Source organism: Pristis pectinata, chromosome 14 (assembly GCF_009764475.1).
Source record: "Pristis pectinata isolate sPriPec2 chromosome 14, sPriPec2.1.pri, whole genome shotgun sequence".
NCBI classification, from domain to species: domain Eukaryota; kingdom Metazoa; phylum Chordata; class Chondrichthyes; order Rhinopristiformes; family Pristidae; genus Pristis; species Pristis pectinata.
This window is the reverse complement of record NC_067418.1, coordinates 27,570,287-27,592,471: the sequence shown is the minus strand read 5'-3', so window position 1 is coordinate 27,592,471 and position 22,185 is coordinate 27,570,287. Positions and strand designations below refer to the sequence as shown.

The 22,185-nt window shown below is 39.9% G+C and overlaps 1 protein-coding gene across 1 annotated transcript; it reads right to left on the bottom strand.

The window, feature by feature from the left end:
• Positions 1-229: 229 nt before the first annotated feature.
• On the bottom strand, positions 230-15,632 carry LOC127577900 (nuclear receptor-interacting protein 3-like). Its single transcript, XM_052029545.1, is given in 8 exon segments — positions 230-580; positions 4,405-4,502; positions 4,598-4,650; positions 6,378-6,483; positions 6,486-6,519; positions 9,022-9,104; positions 10,087-10,269; positions 15,352-15,632. Coding segments are annotated over 8 exon segments (741 nt in total). The 5' UTR covers positions 15,526-15,632; the 3' UTR covers positions 230-570.
• Positions 15,633-22,185: the final 6,553 nt, after the last annotated feature.

The window sequence follows — 22,185 nt, the reverse complement described above, 5'->3', positions numbered from 1 at the left end:
GGAGAGTCTCAGGGAGCTGAATTCCACACTAGTTCTCACATCTGTACCTTGAACATATTATGCTTAAAATGTATCTTAAAGTGTATGTTGTAAAATTACTCACCAGCTATTTGTTATACTGTAGAAAATAGCAAATTACCACAAAATACAAATACAGGCATTGTCAGAGACTACAACAGATTACACTGTAGAGACATACACCAATATCACATGTCTGACAGAAGTTAAACTCTATTTCACCATAGTGCACATGTGAAACGGTCAACCCACAGAAAGAGCAGAATTATTTTCTTCAGAATGAACACTAAAGTTCAATATTTTTAAACAATGCACAGGAAATTCATTCTGTAATTTCCTTTGCATCCATCCTGTATTCAGAAGCGAAAGATTGTAAAGGTTAAATAACAGTCTAAGTGCTACAAAATTCCATGTTAGTTCTGAACACTTGTACTGAAGAGAAAGCACAGAGAGTAGGCTGGAGTCAGAGATGTTTGTTGTGTCATATTTGTATACAAACCACCGAAGAGCACTTCTGTAAATCGAATGTTTACTTCTGTCAACTTCTGTACTTTAAGAAGAGCTGGTTTTGGAAAGATAGTAATTATCCATTTTTTTAAAGAAATAGAAATGCAAACATCTTTAAGGAAACTCTTTGTTAAATATCAATTATCATAACAAAAGAACATTTACATTCATTCTGAAATTCTATTCCTTTGATTTCATACATTACATGTTTATTGCATTCAACCATAAACAAATTTGTATTCCTAAGTGTTTCAAATTAGGATTAAAATGAATAATGAGATATGGTCACCTACTTCTGGACATGGGTAAATGTTTTAGGGAGTGCCTTTTTATATCATACACTCCTGTAATTACTGTTTCTGCATTGTTGTTTGTCTTTATATGTAGCTCCATTCCTTTGTAGAGCATGAATGCCCACTTCTGCTCTTCCTTCACTAAGAACATCTGCACACACACTCCCATCCTTAGAACACCTCCCACACTAAACATATTCGCAAGCACTATTTTACATCATTTATTTGCAATCAGGCAAGTCTCCTGATTGTCAATGTCAGTAAACCATTAGCAGAATGACAAAGACAGTCTTTACCAACTGCAGGCAGCAGCAGCAGAAGCAGAGAGCAGATCAGGACGACAAGGCAAATAAGTACCCATGTAGCATACCAGTGAAGCAAACGTTCCAAGATACTTCACAGGAACGTAATTGACATCCAGTCAAACATTATTCAGCGGATGACTAAAAACTTTGTCAAAAAGTGAGATCTTAAGGAAGGAAAGAGACATGGAGAGGCAGAGATTTTGGGAGAGAATTTCAGAACATTCAGTCTTGGCAGCTGAAGGCATGGCTCCAAATTGATGGAGTCATTAAATTTGGGGATGAGCCAGTGACTAGAATTGGAGTGATGGAGAGATCCTGGAGCTTGTAAACATTGAGGAGATTTCAGAGACAGGAAGGAATGAGAATTTTCAAATTGATATTTTCCTTAACCATCATAAGGCTGAAGTAGGAATTGGTGCAAGTTCAAAAGTGACAGCAGAGTTTTGGACAATCCCAAAATCATGGAGGCTAGACTGAGAGAGACAGCAACAAGAGAGTGTTGGAATAGTAATGGATGATGATTTTAGCAGAAGATGAGGAGAAGCAGAGCAGCCAGGCAATATTAATGACAAGGGAATAGGGAGTTTTAGTGATGGCAGTGATAAATTGGTTTCATTTAATGACTCGGCCAAATGCAACAAAGTTAAGAGCACTCACTGAGAAATTCATCTAAGGGCAGTAGCACTAAATACACAATACAATAGGGTGAGTACATTGTTTTCTGCCTTCTAAACTAATTCCAAAGCTTTGGAGGCAAGAGTTAATGCACTGATTAGACTGTAAAGCACTGGGCATGGATGTCCAGTCAATGGCTTCACTTCCAGACAGTTGTCAGGAGAGCTCACTGATTTAATATGCAATAAACAGTTTGTAGTAGGAACCAAAAATCAAGTGGCCAAGAGTTTCCACCACACAAGAAAATGTACAGTAGAAAATTGGCTTAACCAGCAGTAGAGCATGTTGTGCACATTTCTAGGTTTCTCAGCACCCATCAGAAATTCACCCCAACTTCTCAGCCAGATTTTTGTTTGCCCTTGCACTTTCTCCAGCTTAAGTGTCCCCCCCAAATAATACAAACAATAGTGCAACACACACACAGCCCGTCTCCAGTGAAAATTTCAGCAACACTTGTCTGAAAAAGGACCGTTCTTATTCACTCACAGAACAACCAGATTTTACTATTCTCATTCTCCCTGAAAGCATGCAATTTCAAAGCCAAAAGTGGGTCACAGTTACTCAGTTTCCTAGCTTCAGGTCTATTCTACTCAGCTGATCTCTGCCACATCTCACTGCTTGCTGCTCACTGCTGAATCAGGGAAGTTACCCAAACTCCATTCTCAGGCAGGGTAAACTTTACCTACGTCTTAATAAAAGCAGAAAATGCTGGAACTACACAGCAGGTAACGCTGCATCTGTGTGAAGAGAAACAGATTTAACGTGTCAGGTCAACTACCGTCATCAGAACTGAGGAGGGGACAAAAGAAGCTTGTCAAGCTGCAGGGAGGGTAGAAGAGGCAGGATGTCTCTGATATAGGAGTTGCAAAGTGCAGAGCAGGAAGACATGCCCAGAAGGTTAGGCTAGGTATGTCCTTCACTTCCAGAGGAAAAAAAATTAACAATCTGAGCCAATATCACAGTGCATGACTGATACAGACAGAGAAATCAAGTTACCCATGGTTGTAGAAGGCTTCAAAGTGCCCAGGTGGAAAATAAGGTGCTGTTCCTCAGGCTTGCATTGGGCCTCATTGTGAGAGTGCACAAAGCCACAGACCGATAAGTAAGAGTGGGATTGGGATGGAGAATTAAAGTAGTAGGCAACAGCAGGCTCAGGGTCACCCCTGCGGACTGAACACAGATGCTCCACACAGCAGTCACCCAATTTGCCTTTGGTTTCTCCAATGTAGGGTCCACATTGTGAACACTGAAAGCAGTACACTAGATTAAAAGAAGTGCAAGTGAATCGCTGCTGCTTCACCTGAAAAGACTGTTTGGGTTGCTAGGGGGTGAGAAGGGAAGAGTGGACCAGGGAGGTGGGAAGGGAAGAATGGACCAGGGAGTTGTGAAGGGAATGGTTCCTGCAAAAATGCTGACAGGGGAGGAGAGGGGAAGATGTGTCTGTTTCACTTCTCGTGAATGCAGCCTGACCCGTTGAATTTTTCCAGCATTTTCTGTTTTTATTTCCGGTTTCCAGCATCTGCAGTTTTATTTTGATTTTCATTAATTTATCTACTTTATAATAAGCACTGCAGACACAGTACAGGCAATTATGTTTTGTTTAGACACTTCCCTGTCAAATTCCAGCCAGGGGTGCCTGGCTGTAGTGGATCTCCATGCCCCCATGAACAAAGGACCTGGTTCCCATGGGTTCTGTTCTTCACTAGCCTGTCCAAGTCCCTCCCACACTCTCGGGGGGAATTTTCACATTGCTTGCTCAATGCCCATCTTGCAGAGGGTGGTGAATCCTTGGAATTCTCTACCTTGGAGGATTGTGAAGGTATTGTGAAGATCATTGGAGGTATTTCAAGAAGAGGCAGATAAATGTTTGAAAGAAAGGGGGAATTGGCACAGAAGAGGACATGAGGCTGAGGCAGATCCGACATGATCATGTTGGACGGCAGGACAGGCTGGAAGGGCTGGTGGACTACTGCTCTATCTTCTTTTGTTCTTGTGCATGTGTTCACTGCAGCATGCATGCATGCATTAACTAGTGATCCTCCGCTGTAGTTTCAAAATGGTGCAAGTAGTGATACTGAAGAAATCAGTAGCATTAAGAACTAGGCAACAGATCGATAGAGAATAGTACACAGATTCTGACCAGGTCATTTTCAGCACAGAGTTCCACAGGAAGATCTGACAATGAGGTTCTATGATTGAGGATCTCACTTTATGCAACTTTCACAAACAACGCCAGGGTGTTTTTCCGTCATTGAAAGGTAGAATGCAAGTTCTAGTGCAGTGGCCTCCCTATAATCAGACCCACGTTTTGACATAAACTGGTAAAAATCATTCCATAATTATTAGAATTACTGCTACTATAGGCATTTATCGCCAATGTCCCATGTCAATGTACGCAAATTTCTCACAGTCTTAACATCTGTACAGTTTTTTGCCACTCTGGATTATTCAGTTAATTCAGATCCACTTCAATTGGCAGAAAGACTTACAAACATTTGATCCTAGGTTTACAGTTATCCTTCATATAAAATCTATAATATATTGAGATAAAGGTATTACATTGAAACATAGCTTAAATGCAGCTAAATCATTTTCATTGCACTTACCCATCTGCATAAAAACTGCTGTCAATATCCAGAAATGGAATCTCCTCTTTCTCCTTCTCCCCAAGAATTAAATATTGTTTTTCCAAGTCTATTATGCACTAAGTACAAAGTAGAACAGACATAACTGAAGGCTAAAAGAACACACAAATTTTTCTTCCCAAGCCTGATTTACATAATAAATGCAGTTTTTTACCTTCAATGATCTCAATGTCTGCAATCCAATAGAGAGAATTTTCTTATCATCATCTGCCAACGAGAAAGATATTTCAGCATGAAACATATACTAATCAACATTAAACTGGGTAAAAAATCTTACAATGATATAGAATTAGAGCAAGGGATTATCATCAAATTCTTCCTTGTCTCAGTTCTAATGAAAGGTCATCAACCAGAAACATTTTCTCCACAGATGTTGACTGACATCCTGAGTGTTTCTTGCAATTTCTTTTTTTTTTATATATATATAATCAATATTAAAACACTGATTATAAAATTTCTTGATTATAAGAATTACTACCTAGGCCACCAAATGTAATTTGAAAATTTAACACTTCAGCATAACTGAAGGGCAGAGTTCCTCACACACTAAATGGAGCATACAGCAGAAAGAATTTTGTAATTTTTAAACTGAAGCAATTGCTTGCATGAAATTAATAATTAATCCATTTACTTTCAGCAATGGAAGATGATTTCTGTAGAACATTTTAGTTTTACAGTGAAAGGCTAACAAGGTAAATGGTGGGATTGATTACAATGTTTTCCACACTATTTCTCACCATCCTTCTGTTTTAGAAAGTTACATTTCCTTAAGAACTATAGCCACCTAGTATGTACCCAAGTGGCTATTTCTTCATTTTTGAGCTGCGATACTGAATGAATAGACAAATCATACCAAATCTCACCCTTTTCTGATCCGCATACAATAGTACTTAACAGATATTATTGATCAAAGAACATGGAATGTGAAACATGAGTCAACTGAACACCAGAGCTCGAAAGAAAAATCGCCATGTTTAGTTTATTTTGAAAATGGACATAATAGTCATTGAGCAATTTTTACCCCTTGCCTCAGCTCTGAGAGTATAGCCAGGACTCTGACTCTCTAATATGTGCTAGTGGAGTTTTATCAGCTGAAACCCTGCTGTCTACAAGCACAGAATTTCGCTAAATTTCTCTCAGATTGTACACTAATCCCTGCGTTGTTGGGGGAGGGGGAGGGGTTGCGTTCCTAGCAAACAATTTCTATATCACAATTTTCTATAACGTGAAGCCATGTCATCTGTGCACGTCAAGAAATGTGAGTTGATTAGATTTTGTGTTTATTTACTTTTTTTAAACAAATTCCATAATTTTGGATAATGATTTGTGAATTCTGAAAGGGTGAACTTCTGTTACTCAAACTGCCATAACCCGGGGATTGCCTGTAATTGTTTTATAGGGTTATCTGATGCCAAATATTAGGTTCCCAATATTAGGTTTACTCTTTCAAGTCCCAGCTGAGGTGGAAGAACATGGCAGTGTTCAGGAAGACTACACACACATCTGGTTCAAATATCAGATTACCGCTTTGTCATTCAGCACTGACTAATTTCCAAATTTATTTTATTTTCCTCATTCATCATCACGAGCACATTATCCAAAGAATATGTGCAGCATCCCTAGGGAACTTATTGTTCATTAAGATGCAGGCTCTACAGGCTGAGAAATGGAACATTGAACACCCTCTGATCAGGTTAGTCAGACAGATGAATATTCTTTCTACCCATTCTCAGTGCATACCTCAATTCTCAGAAACTCTCAATGTTTGCTGTTAATTTCCATGGTACCTTTAAATGTGATTAATACTTTCACATCCATTCACAGCAATTTGTGCTAATTACTCACTAGAACCTATGTTAAAGAGCACAATCTGTTCTACAAAAATATGTTAGGAAGTAGTTATTTAATAAATTCTTGTAAGTGTGAAAACTTACCCACCACAACTGCTGAACACTTATATTCAGCTTGTCCTATAGAGATTGCAATATTGTCCATTTGGCAATAAACCTTCAAAAGTAAAAGGCATTCCCATTTTTTCCAGTTTCATTCTTGTCTGCTTTCACAAGTTCCTTCAGCCTATAAAGAGAAAACATGATTTGAAAATGTAAATTTAAGATTGGAGTAAGATAATGTAAAACTATATGCTCAATAAATTCTATTGTAAAAAACAACTCAGTTCATGAATTATAATAGGCAGGATTAAAAAGTATTCAGAACAGAAACGATCTGTGACTGTCCAATTTTAGAATGCTGAGCATTTAATAGGATTCCCTATTTTCAACACGAATGCAGTTCATGGGGCTTAAAGACACTCAGCATCTTCTGGAAAACCAACCACTTTAAAAATAAACATCTAATTTGCTTTCATCTTCCCTTTATTGTGCAATGTATTGTGCATTTAGAGTGCAGCAGGGGAGGTATCAGTAATAACTAGACGATGCAAGAGGGAGCTCTGTGGTCTTGCCAGAAGAGTTGTGTTTGCCGTGTGTGCCCTTGGGCGGCAAGGGAGGCCCATGATGCAATTCTCCATGGCCATCTGCACATGTTTTCCTTTTAAAGGAATTCCTGGATATACTCTCATACAAACTTTATATTGTTGTTTCACTCAACGAAACCAGCTGTGGTATGCCCAAAAATTTTAATAATCATTAAATCAATGTTGGACGAATGCAACTCCAACATTCAAGAGCCTCAACAACATCCATATCAAAGCGGGCCCACTTGATTGGCGGACTTCCACCACCTTAAACAGTCACTCACTCCCAACATCTGCATGGCTTGTCAATTACAAGATGCACTGCACCCAACTCAAAAGTGCTTCTTTGACAGTATTCCACCTCTGAGAATGACAAAGGCAGGAAGCATCTTGTGATACAACCTTATCCCCTTCTCCTCAAACAGCCTCCTGCTGTAGAGTCATATTGCTCCTGGGTCAAAATCCTGGAACACCCTCCCTAACACCACTGTGGTACTTTCACCACAATGACTTTAGGTACACCTCTTAAAGGATGATTAGGGAGGACAATAAATGCTATTCTTAACAGCAATGTTCTGAACTTCCCTACGATGGTCTTTGGGGAGATTCAGGGCCTTAATGCACTGGAACTCAAGGCCAGGGTCCCAGGACCTGGGTGTGTGTGTGTGTGTGTGTGGGTGTGTGTGTGTGTGTGTGTGTGTGTGTGTGTGTGTGTGTGTGTGTGTGTGTGTGTGTGTGTGTGTGTGTGTGTGTGTGTGTGTCGCGCACGTGGTCACATCAGGGGGAAGGGGGAGGTGTTCCAGTGGCAGGAGGGAAGGAATTAGGAAGAAGTCAGTGAGCAGGGTCCTAGTCTGGCATTGCATTGTGAAGACATAGTTGTTCCGGAGTGCCTGACAACTGGCCACTCCCAGGCCAACCTGGTCCTAATTTTCTCCACCATTCTCCCAAAGTATCATTGCATAGGAATGATGCACCTTGAGCGTATCTGACAAGCAAATTAGCTCAATGCATAAGCACAACACATAGCAGAAATTGCAGAGGTTAGTTTTCTGCAGTGGGCAAAATCACCGCAGAAATTGTCAGTATCGCATTTAACTCCATATACCAATGAAGTGAAGCATCACTTTGCCAATCAAATGTACCAGGCCTTTAGGATTTTGTGTCCACCAGGTCAACTGTAGATTTTACTGTATGTCCTAGACCTTTCTATGATACAAGATTGGCACTACTTCAGTCACTGCTTCCTGATTTACCTCATCCGATTTATTCATCAGCCCTGGTTGCATCTTACTTTATGAATCAAGGGGCATTTGTTTTATATTTTTAACAACACTATTAACATACTATGAACTAGATATAAAAATTCATAATGGAGACAAGAGACTGCAGATGCTGTAAACGAGAACATAAAACAAACTGCTGGAGGAACTCAGTGGGTCAAGTAGCATCTGTTGAGGTAAAGTGTCCTGATGCTGCTCAACCCGACTGAGCTCCTCCAGCAGTTTGGTTTTTTTTTTTGCATTAAAATTCATAAATATACTATTGTGAAATTCAGTTCCAAAACATTTTTCCACTCTGCATACTAAATGACAGGTTCCACTGTAATTTACCTTTGAATGAATTAAAATTGTCTTGGATTGAAATGCTTATTTTCCAATAAATCTGGAGAAGGATCCAAGTGTACTACTCACTTTATGTTGCAGCAAATCTGCTTTCACTTTTGTTGCAAGAGCATTTCCCTTTTTTTCTGTAAACATTATTGTCTCACAGTATTTTATCAAAGAGTCTCACATAAAGTCATAATGTCTTACTGTATAATCTTGTCAAATGCCATCATAAATATAGTTTGGGTCACTTAAGATGCTTGCTCCTTTAAATATATTTTAGATGCTTGTCTGCTTAAATTACAAATCCCATTAGGCCTTCAGCCAGAACAGCTCATTATTCCAACCATCTGTGGTGACGTCTGTACATTCACACTACAGCTATTCCCATCCCATCACATGGAAAGAAAATCACAGTTCAGTCCAATAAAACACATGGTTTATTTGTTGCAGCATGATGTGGGAAAGAGGAAGTACAAGAAATGCATGATCACTTACCCTAGTTTATCCACACAGGCAGATGAAATGAGATTATATCGAGAGCCAGTGTCAATCTGTAATTTCATCTCTAATCCAGCACACTTAAAGAATTGAAAACAGATTTAGAACAATCCAAGATACATTGGAAAGCCAATAGTATTATTGTAGCAATGGGACACTGCTGCTTCACAGCTCCAGCAACCCAGATACAGTCCAGACCTCCAGTGCTGTCTGTGTGGAGTTTACATGTTCTCCCTGTGACTGTGTGGGTTTCCGCCAGGTTTTCTGGTTTTTCACAACATCCCAAAACTGTACAGGTTGGCAGTTTACTTGGGCACTGTAAACCCTAGTGTGTAGTTGAGTGGAGGAATCTGGCGGGGGTTGGGGAGAATAAAATGGTTTAGGGTAGGATTAGTGTAAAAATAGGTACTTGATGATCAACATGGACTCAGGCTGGAGGGCCTGTGTCTATGTTGCATCTCTCCATGCTTCTATGACAAGGCTGCAAATAATGATAAGTAGTCTCGTAACTCATGCATCATTAATTGTACCAAACATTAGCAAATTGTAAATCAGGAGTGCTCATCATCTTAGAACAGAGAGCTGGATTTAGGTGCCACAATTAGTGAGAGGGCTGTATATAATTAAAACAGCTTTTGATCAAACAGAGTTCTGATTAAGATTCAAACATCACAGGACTTGAGAGACTCTTTGTACTATGGGGCATTGTTACTCATAAATGACAATTCATCCCTTGGGATTTCATCCCTTATCCCTCTGTCATATCATTTACAATTGGGATTTGGAGAATAGTGATTAGAATATAAGTTGTATTATATTTGCAAAGATAAATAATGTATTAGTGATATCACATCCAAACATGGAAAAGCATCAACTGCTGTACCACAGAAGAGGCTTAAGTGTTCAACAAAAAGACAGGCTGGTTTGTCTGTCCATTTTTAGATACTGACATGGCTTAAGTAGAATGGTTATTATTTTGGTAGATGGAACAATATGCAAAGCTTATTTTTAAGTTAGTTGGTTGATAAATAACATCGTACACTTTAAGGAATACAAAATTACCTTGCAACACACAAATATCAGATCATCATCATGTGTTCTTCTGTGAAATTCTTGTTTAATCTGATGAAAACTCTTGGTCTGCACCGAAAATGAATTATTAGAAGGCCATGTCCCTCGATTGTTGGCTCGAAGTTTTGACAAGTTGCTTTCTAATAAACGTCTCTGCAAAATGTTATGTGGTTGCTAAAATAAAATTTAAAAAATTATAGTTAATACAGTTACCATGAGTTTGACACCCTTAGCCTCTATAGTAAACAAATTCACCAGCTTGATTCCCAAGATGTGATTTGCCATCTTTTTAAGTGGATTGGGCCAAAACTCTCAAGTTTAGATGAAATTGAAATGTGCAAAATTTTAACAGGAGTTGACAGGGTAGATATAGGGATGATGTTTCTCTTGGCTGGGGTGTATAGAACTAGGGGTCACAATCTCAAAATAAGGTGCAGGCCTTCAGGACAAAGATAAGGGGAAATTTCTTCTCAACCCAAGATACCGATGGAGGCTCAGTCACTGAGTATATTAAAGAGATTAATATCATTTTAGATATTAAGGAAATCACGGGATATAGGGTTTACAGGATACTTGAAGGTGGCACTGATGTAAAAGATCACTCATTATCTTATTGAAAGGAGGGGCAAGCATAAGGGGTTGAAACTTCTCCGGTTCTATTTCTATGTTCTTACAAGTTCAAATTGCTAAAATGAAAGGATATTTGGGTAGCTTTTGTGGAACACTTCCATTCAGTCCACAAACATGCCCTTGTGCCTTTTGCTGCCTTCTAGTTCAATTCCCCCTTCCACTCTAACCTGTCTTTTGTAGGCCTTGTGCATTGTCCATTGAGACCCAATGTGTGCTCAGGGGAGGGAGTGGGGTTGGGAGAGGAGACAGAGAGAGAGAAAGGAGGAGGAAAGGTGGAAATCTGCTATCTGGCCATATGCGACTCCAGGCTGACATATGTGGTTGACTCTGAAATAGCCAAGCAAGCCACACAGTTGAACAATAGCCACTTTGCTGAAACAGAGGAAAAATAAAACCAAACAGACCACTCAGCATCAACAACAGCACTAAGTTCAGACATGGCAAAATTGCTCCCAGCCTAATCAACCTTGCAAAGTCCTCCTCACAGACATCTGGGGTCCAGTGTCTAAATTGGGAAACTAATTGAGTGACAGCCTGACATACTTGAACTCGTGACAAAAGAACATTAGAATTAGGAGCAGGTGTAGACCATCTGGGCTGTTGATCCATCATTCATCAAGATCATGGATGATAACTACAGCTGAGAGTTCAGTGGGAAGAGTGGCCTTGGGACTCCTTAATATTGAATCTGGACCCCTTGAAGTCTCACGTCATTAAGTCAAACATGAGCAAGGAAACCTACTCCTGATTATTTTCCACTGCCATCTCTCAGCTGATGAACCATTGCACCTCCAAGTTGAGAACTACTTGGTAGAAGCAAGGACACAGAATCCACCAACTTAAAGCTAAGCATCCAGGAGGTACTGTGGACCACCAGCAGCAGAAACATACATCACCGCAATCTGTGGCCGCATGGCCTGATGCATCCCTCACTCTACCATTATTGTCAAGTCAAGAGGTTAATTCTGGTTCATGAGGAGTGTAGAAGGCATGCTGGGAGTAATTCCAGCCTACCTAAAAATGAGTGCCAACCAAGCAAAACTGCAATACAAGACCAGATGTGTATACAGCAGCAAAAATAGCATTCAACAGATAGAGCAATGTAATCTTACAAACAACAGATCTGATCAAAGCTCTGCAGTTCTCTCATACCTAGTTGTGGATGCAAGAGGGGGGGTCAATGAAACAGCTAACAGAAGGAGGTAGTTCCAAGGACACCCTGTCTTCAGTGATGGTGGGGCCCATTATATGAGTGTTAAAGACAAGGTTATCACAACAATTTCCGGTGGTCATACCCAGCAAATGATTCATCTCAGCTTCCTCCTGAGATTCACACCATCACAGAACCCAGTCTTCAGCCATGTTGATTCACTTCATGTCATATAAAAAAAAGGTTGAGGGCACTGGATACAGCAAAGGCAATTGGATCAGACAACAACCCTGCTGTAGTTCTGAAGACCTGTCCTCCAGAACCAAGCCAGGGCCTCTCACAGCCTTGACCCAAAGAGCTGAATTCCAACGATGAGGAGAGAGTAACTGCTCCCAATATCAAGGCAGCATTTCACGTAATGAGCCACCACAGAGCCTTGAAAAAACAAGTTAAAGAGCATCAAGAGGAAAACACTGATGGTTGGACAATACCTCGCACAAAGGAAGATAGTTGTGATTGCAAGTCAATCATTCTAGCCCCATGACATCACTGCAGGTGTTCTTTGGGGTTGTGTACTAGGCCCAACTTTCTTCAGCTGCTTCTCCAATGATCTTCCTTCTGTTACAAGGTCAGAAGTGGGGATGGCCGCTGATAATCGCACAATGTTCCTATCTATTTTGAACTCCTCAGCAGATGAAGCAGTCCATGCCTGCATACAGCAGGACAACACTTGGGCAAGGATAGAGTGGCAAGTATCATTTGTGCCATGTAAGTGCCAGGCTATCTTCATCAAGGAAAAGTATAAACAGCTACCCTTAGTATTCAATAGCATTACCATCAATGAGTCTCCCAGCAAAACACATTGGGGGATACCAATGACCACAAACTCAACTGGACCAGCCACATGAGTACTGTGCCTCCAAGAAAGAGAAAAAGAATTAAAAGTTTCAAGTCAATGACCTTTATCTCAGAACCTTAAGGCACAGTATTCTGCTTTACTTAATCTACATTGGAGTTAACCAATTTAAAATAAGTAAATTAATGAAATTGACATTTAAATTGTCTGATGCAACTACCATTAAAATGTCCTCAATGTGCCAAACAAGCAGGTTTCAGCCTCTAATTATCTGTCTGCAGCACATATATTTCAACAGATTGGTAACAGTAATTTCCCAGAGGACAAGGGAAACAACTCAAGAATATGTTCAACGCCACCTTGAAAAAAAACATAACATTCCCACCAACTTGCCGGAATCCCTAGCCCACGACCACTTAAAATGGAGAAGGAACTTTCCAGCTGACATTGAGAATCTCATGCCTTTGTTGGGAGTGTGCAGAATCCCAGCAGAAGTAGCACACTCCTCTATGTGACATATCCGCCAACCTGCCCAACAAGCAACTTCTGCTCTCTCTCTGGCAGAGTTTGCAGAGCCCACATTGGGTTCATTCAGTCTTTTCAGAACCCATTCAACTGGATAGCCATCCTCAACCCTGAGAGACTGCCTTGGAAAAGAACACAGATTCTAACTGGAACTTATAGACTTCCCTGCACATTGGTAACAATGCATATCCAGAATTCAAATATTTGATTCCAACCATTACAATACAAACTTGGAACTGGTTAGCTAGTATTTATTATAGATGGGTACACTTTCCTATTCAATGGGAGTTTTAATGAGACTACAACAAACACCATGAATGGTAGGGTCCTGGGTACTATTGAAGAACAGAGGGACCTTGGAGTACGAGTCCATAGATTCTTGAAGGTAGCCACACAGGTAGATAATGTGGTTAGAAAGGTATTTGGGATACTGGTCTTCATTAGTTGGGGTACTGAATACAGTAAGTATTCAATAAGTAGGGAGTAGGGAGGTTATGTTCCAACTTTTTAAAACATTGGCCAGACCTCAGCTGGAGTACTGTGTGCAGTTCTGGTCACCATATAAAGGAAGGATGTGATAGTGCTGGAGAAGGTGCAGAGGAGGTTCACCAGGATGTTGCCTGGGATGGAGCAGTTCAGTTATGAGGAGAGACTGCAGAAGCTGGGTCTGTTCTCCCCAGAGTGGAGGGGGTTAAGAGGGGACATGATTGAAGTATATAAAAGTCTGATAGGCATAGGGACACTGCAGGAAACGTTTCCCCGTCTCACACGTAGATAAAACTAGAGGATACACGTTTAGGTTAACGGGAAAGAGATTTAGAGAGGATATTAAGGGAATCATCTTAACCCTGAGTGTTAAATACCTAGAATGCACTGCCTGAGAGAATGGTTGAAGCTGGGACACTGCCAGCAATTAAGAAATATCTTAATGACCACTTGAATCGTTTAGCCATTGAAAGCTGTGGACCAAGTGCTGGGAGATAGGTTTAATACGGACGGGCGCCCACCAGTCGGCGTGGACATAATGGGCCGAACGGCCTTTCCCCATGCTGTACGATTCTATAACTCTGTTGCAGTTTCTCACCACCAATAAAGCACATGCAAGTAACTCCTCCAGTACAGCTGAGAGTGACGGCTGGCTCCTGCGGGCCAATGTCCTAATTACTTCAACGGATCAATATATTGGGCTTCAGATCATTTTAACTACTGACAATGCTGTAAACAGCGCAACATGAGATCGCCCAATTCTTACACACTCGACTCATTTCTTTTTCTTAATTTCGGCATTGTACTCGTTATTCCAACTGAATTATGGTAACATGTCCAATAATGTGACTATTCCCAGATTAATCAAAAAGAAAATGTTTAACATCAGTTGATTCGTTATTATTTAGTTTGATCACGATGAAGGAATTCTCATAGTGAAACAAATACTTTAATTATGCTGAGCCGAGAGACTGCAGATGCCGGAATCTGGAGCAAAATACAAACTGCTGGATGAACTCAGCGGCTCTGGGAGCATCAGTCCAGATGAAGGGTCTCGACCTGAAACGTCCACGGTCCATCTCCCTCCACAGATGCTGCCTGACTCGCTGAGTTCCTCCAGCAGCTGTTTTTTTTTTACTTTGAAACGTTTTCGAGAATCAAAGAGAATAACGGCGTCAAGGAAGACCATTTGGCCTATCGTGCCTATGCCGTCCGGAAAACTCCGGCTCTCCAGCTTGATCTCTGCTGTCCCAGCGGACCAGTCCTTGCCCCACAGCAGTGAATGAGTGAAACTGAGAGGGAGCGGCGGATTTGGTGAAATCGACATGAACAGGGCATTTTCCAGAGAGGATGTACTCGCAAGGTTAACCCGAAATCCAGAGGATCGGAGTACATGAAAATCCAATGAGACTCCAGCAGCACACGGGAGCCGCCGGCAGTCCATAACCCGGTGAAATACCTCCGGCTCCGGGCAGTCCAGCCGTCACTGATGGTCTCTGTGTGTCGACATATTGAGGGAACTACAGACACATAGGAACCATTCCTCATAACCTGCTCTCTCCGGCTACCCCTTTTACTGGTCTTTGCCCAACATCAGGCGGTCACTTACGGTTTCTTTGGAGGTGCCCAGTTTTTTGAGGCCGTCCAGGGGTAGCAAGTCCGCCGAGTCTTTATGGAGGAACTGAACGGCTTGTTTCATTCGCCTCTGCTGGCGCAGAGAGGCAGCCTCTCGGATATCCATCTGCTGCTGTCGGCTTTCTCTCAGAATGTCAGAGTAGAACATTCTCCCGGGGCGAGAAAATTCTCGACAATCAACAAAAAAAAATTGGCGACGAACGGAAAGCTCAGCGAGTTATCCCAGAGCCCTTAGACTCCCTCAACCGAAATGAGAAGCACTTCTGAGACAGCTTGCTTTCAAAGGGACGTCTCTCCGCCTTCAGTGATTGACACACAGGTTACAGCCCCTGTTAGATACAGGACTCGGTTCTGCAGAAGCATCTTTGGCCAACCAGTCGCCTGCCCATGAACAGAACATGGGAAAGAAAGTTGCTCGTCCTCAGTTTTAGGTCTGCATATGGCAACAATGGTATAGCTAGCCAGAGTGGGCATTAGTCGAAGGTGAACGAAGATCTGTGAGTATGCTGCTGTAATTGACTGAGTTTAATATAAGGCACATAATTCATCTGCAACTGTCTTCCACTCACTCCATTTTCCTGGACAAATTACCCTGCTATCATCAGAAGTTGCCTCAGATTCTGTTTCATCTAATCTTTAAGGGACCCTTTTCTGAGTGAATTGACTTTGTTCCTGGTTTGCTCTGAGTCATACACTCCAGCCCATTGATTGATTGATACAGTGAGGTCAATGAATTCCCAATGATGACCCAATCATGCAATTCCCTCGAGGTTCAGAAACTCAGAAGCCTCCAAGTCAAACTCAGCCTTAAACGTCATCGATCCATAAAATGCAATATCATATCCTGCTTTACATGTGGGGCAAAAATTGTTTTCTCATTTTCTTTGTTTTTTGATAAAATACTTTATAAAAGTACTTTATAATGCAAGTTCTTTGAGAAAGCAAGAAATACATGTATAAAGCACTTTTCATAACCTCAGGATGTCTCAATGGGCTGCAGCCAATTTACCCGCACTGCTACCCCAAAACAGTTTAGGGTTATCTGTTGTCATCCAGAGGCCTCTCACCATTTGCACCAAACAATCTCAGCAGAATGTGAAGATTGCCTGCTAATGCAAAGGCTGAAATATTCCACCTCCCAGCAGGACAACAAGGAACCAAGTTCACCAGTGAGTGGGCATTGGGAGGGTGACCAGCTCAACAATCATTTTTTTTCTTTCTTTTTCAATATTTTTATTAATTTCAAATAAGAAGTATAAAATGCATGAAACAAAGGAAAAAAGTTACAAAATAGATTGTATTGAATCACACTAGAAATCACACTGCTTCATATTGATAAACAAAAAAGATATCAATTGATATTGATAAATTGGAATAATTTTATTATAAAAGAAATCTAACCCCACTACCAAAACCAAAGCTGTTTAGTAGCATCCTAAAGACATAGTAGTATTGGCCGATATCTGCACCTTAAGTACCAAATCAGTGGTTTTGAAAGTAGTTCAAAAAAGTCCCCATAATATTTGAAAGTCCAGAATAGATCCAGAAATAGAGCAACGGATCTTCTCTAAATTTAGATATGACATGACATCCCGTAACCATTGAGCATGAGTGGGAGGAATAGTTTCCTTCCAATTAAGCAATACAGCCCTCCTGACTATAAGAGAAATAAGTCAGAAGTCTCCAAAATTATATCTTTTTCTCCAATAATCCCGAATAATGCAGTTAAAGGATTTGGCTTAAAATTTATTTTAAAAAGTACAGAAAAAGTTTGAAATATCTCTATCCAGAATTTTTCCAAACTCAGACATGACCAAAACATATGGATTAAAGAAGCTTCTTTTTGTTAATCACCTATTTCTTTGAATTTCTATTTTTCACTCGCACATTCACAACATATGCCAAGAAGTACTTTTAAAATACGTCAGATTTTTAAATGATGTTCCTTATTGGCCTTTCTTACAAAGAAGTCAAGCCTCCCATAAAAAATAGCTTGTCTTAAAGGTGAAATGAAGATGAGACAATAAAATATAAAATTTCAGAAAATTACAATGAACAGCTGAATCTTCAATTTGCATTTCATCATGTTGCCATTGTTGTGATTTTCAATGGAAGAGCAGTCATGTTTGCAACAGTAACTACAAAAATGTTTCATTGGCTTCAAAGCACTTGAGATGATCTGATGTTGGAAAAGGCACTGCATAATTGCAAGTTTTCCTTTTGATTTTCTCCATCAGCTTATTTGAATGGTTACTCATTGCCACCCATGCTAAGTTGACCTTGGACAGGGAAAAAGCATAAAGGGAAGTTAAGAATTTGGCCAGCAATCCAAAGTCAAGGGATATACACTTAAAGGCCTTGTGACTGTAAATAGGAACAAAAATTATATCACCTTTTATCGGTCTTCAACATTGATTTTATTTATTCATTCACATTGACCAAGGATGGGCTAGATGATAGATGGAAATGGAAATATAATATTGAACCTGGAGGGAGGTGAAGGGAGAGCTACAGCATTTACCCTCCCTTTGAAGGATGGCCCAATAAATGTGAGCAGGGCCACTCTGTTTGGCACTTCTCATCAGCAATGCACTATATCTGGGACTAGTTTTTCACTAAGCACTATTCTGAGTACATTACTTGACCCTGGAAAAACACAAAGGTAACGTGTCCTGTTTTTGACTCTCACCAACCTTTACCAATGCACCACAGAAAGCATCCTATCTGGATGTATCACAGCTTGGTATGGCAACTGCTCTGCCCAGGACCGCAAGAAACTGCAGGGAGTTGTGGACATAGCCCAGCGCATTACAGACACCACCCTCCCCTCCTTGGACTCTGTCTTTACCTCTCATTGTTTTGGTGAAGCAGCCAGCATAATCAAAGACCCCACCCACCCGGGACATTCTCTCTCCTCTACTCTTCCATTGGGTAGAAGATACAGGAGCCTGAGGGCACGTAGCACCACACTTAAGGACAGCTTCTACCCCACTGTGATAAGACTATTGAACGGTTCCCTTATACAATGAGATGGACTATGACCTCAAGATCTACCTTGTTTTGACCTTGCACCTTATTGCACTGCACTTTCTCTGTAGCTGTGACACCTTACTCTGTACTGTTATTGTTTTTCCCGGTACTACATCAATGCACTCTGTACTAACTCAATGTAACTGCACTGTGTAATGAATTGACCTGTACGATTGGTATGCAAGACAAGTTTTTCCCTGTACCTCGGTACAAGTGACAATAATAAACCAATACCAATGAAACTGCACCCAACAATCCTAAGATTCTGTGCCCCTGTAGCACATTTATAGCTTAAACAACCAAACCTTCATAAAGCTTTAAAGCTCTTTCATTAGAGCATATACTTTCACAAGCCTCATTAGGTCACACCTCCATAATGAAGTAAGGAGTGAAAATCCTTACAATACATACATCACCAGTATTTAGAACTTCAAGTCCTCATGGAATAACCCAGCTGTTTTATGCATTGCTTACCCATACCCAGGTTGGTATGTTAGTACTGCAGAGTTAGTGAAATGTAAAAGTACTTACAATATCACTGTAAATGAGCTTACCAGCCTCAGCCACCTCAATAACCACAAGAGCAGTCTGTTCCTCAAACTGGGTCAAGGGAGAAAATCAGTAGAAAACATAAATTCTGCCAGTTTCTTTTCACTTTCAATACTTGTCAATACACACAAAGCTAAATATTTTGAGAATAATCACTTATACAAATGTGATGCTGCAGACTGAATTGGTCATTTGCCTCAGTTATTCAACATATTTGAAGGCAATTGAATGAGAAGATTCACTCAGGTATATTTTATAAATATCTGTTAGGGTATCTGATATGTCCCAAACTGTAGAAGTCACTTCCCACTCTGTGATAATTACATATAGGAATAGGAACCCACGATGAGTACATTCAGGTGCTGACTAACATCATCAAAATCATAGCAAATACCTTGACCAATTACATTGGATAAACCCGCTTAGAAATTTACAGCACAAATTCTCAAAAATATAATTTTAAAGTTCTTTATGGATCCAAATGGTCATTCTTTTCTAATCTTGTAAGTCAATCTTTTCTAACCTTGCAATCTTTGAAGAATTTGTATGTATTAGGTAACACAACTGAGCGCTGTCTAACAATATTATATGTAAAGAATGACAACATTTCTGTTGGGCATTAGGCATATTTTGCAAACTGACACCAAACTTATACTTAAATGTATCTTAGGATTTCCATGAATACATTAGAAGAATTACAACCTAAGAGTAGAATTGTATTTTTCCAAGGATATTAGCGTAGAATTAATTGGCTGAAGTCTTATATAATAAAAACAACACTTAAGCATGAATCTTTCCACTCATTTGCATAGGTTTCTGCCCTATGCACAAGTACAGAAACTGAATTTTGTACATTTGGACCAGATTTGAAGGGTTATAAATGCATGCTCAAAATATTAGATTCAGGAGAACCCAATTTCACTAACTCTGGCATTTTCCTTCATGCTGAATATTTGCATGAACTTGATGCATTAAGAAGAGAAAGGTTTTCCATAGTTGCGTTTTTCAGATATATGTACTGTTCAATGTGCATAAGTAATGGATTGATGACTTCAAACTTTAATTTTCATAGCATACAAAAGTGGTTTAAAGTGGAAAGATGTAGTACCATTCAAACTTTTCCTTATAGCAATTGTTTAGGCTGATTTTCACTTGCTTTTGATAGTTTAATGCTCAAGCTTTTGTGCATGCAATTCTCAGGAAATACAGTCAAACATATCAAAAGTGAAATTGACATCAAAACTGCATCAATTTCAATGCAAGTTAGATTGCAAAAATGCCAGTTGTATGACATAAAATGCCATGCTTTACATTTCTTGCACTTTATGCTTATCAAATAACATTACTATGATAACCCTGATGGGATTGTCATCTCACATTTGGAACAATAACAATCAATTACGAAGTTGTTACTTTCACAGACCAATGAATCATTTCAAAACTATAACTTGTCCAACATTAAGCTTTACTGAAATCTGAGAGACAATGTTGATGAATTGACTACAGTTAAAGAGATACTGCAATAAATGTGACTAATGTAAAACTAGTTCAATACCAGTTTAAGAAATGTACCATGTGAGCACCTGCTCCTTCTGTATATTTGGCAACAATGTTTAGAGAGAAGATCTCAGAAAGTCTGTCCCTCTAGAGAGTAACTGTCCAGTTTCCTGGTTATAGTAGGCACACAGCAGCAAAATGATGCACTTCTCAACACAAGTTCTTTTGTAAGTTTAACTTACTAGCTGCCTTCCAGTACCTTAGAAGTAGATAATTCTTAGAAATAGATATGGAGTTATAAGTACTAGTTAATGCAGCTAGTAAATGTAGACTCTGTGACTGAATCACATATGAGTTAACAAGTGGAGATGTGCTGAGAGACAATGACATGTGAGATTAAATTCAGATTGTACCTGTGGTAACATGTAGCATGTATGGTGGTGCTTTCCATAAACTGAAACAGGTACAATAAAGAGACCTGGCATTTTCAAACAGATCCAAGCACAGTCCATAATAAACACCAATTCAACCATTTAAGGGTAAAAATTTGTATTTCCTGTGAAAGTCAATATTAAACTTTGTAGGACAAACATTTGGCAACTTTATACATAATTTACAGTAACTGTTTAAAAGCATAAGTAGGCATCAATATCTGTTCCAAACTAAAGCAGATTAGATAAATCTACATTGAGCATATACTTCAAATTAAATCATTGAAAAGATAGCAGAAATCTTGAATTGTGTAGTTTAATGCATTATCTTAAATCAGAATTTTTATAAGATAAGATATCTTTATTCGTCACATGTACATTGAAACACACAGTGAAATGCATCTTTTGCGTAGAGTGTCCTGGGGGCAGCCCACAAGTGTCGCTACGCTTCCGGCACCAGCATAGCATGCCCACAACTTCCTAACCCGTATGTCTTTGGAATGTGGCAGGAAACTGGAGAATCCAGAGGAAACCCACGCAGACACAGGGAGAACATACAAACTCCTTACAGACAGTGGCCGGAATTGAACCCGGGTCGCTGGCGCTGTAATAGCATTACACTAACCACTACTCTACCATGCCCTCTAACTTTAACCTGTAATATTTAGTCATTAATCAAGTGGCATGACCTGTTGAAAATAATTTTAACAGAGCTTTTTAGAAGCTATATTTTGCACAACTGTATCAGCTGGGGTCACTGACTCAATACATATTGCTGTAGTTTTCCACCCACTGATCCAAATTTACTTTCCTTCATTAGCAAAGTTCTAGCTGAGTTGCTGGTGCATTTGGACTTAAGTGGTCCAGCACTGTGAGCCACACGTTGAGCTGTCTAGGACCCCAAGTTCTGATATTTCCTTACCATCCTTCCCCACATCTTTTTCTCTTTAAGAAGCTACTTAAAATTTCTCATTCACTAAACTTCTGGACTAATATATGCTTTTTGACGGTGTCCTTTTTTTGTCTGATAACCTACTTGCAGAGTGCTTTGGGACATTTAAAGAAGCAAGGCAAATGCAAATTATTATTTGGAGGAGGGGTTAGAAATGAAAGGGCTTTAAAGTTCCACTTGACAAATACTCATATACCACAAGCCTGCACATAATGACTCCCTTCTACACTGTGAACAGTATGTCTAGAATGTACAGGTTGTCTATGCAATTTCTTCCCTAACTCAACTCAATTTCTTTAAAACTCTGCTTAAAATCCATTTCTTTAACCATCTGTCCTGGTTTCTCCTG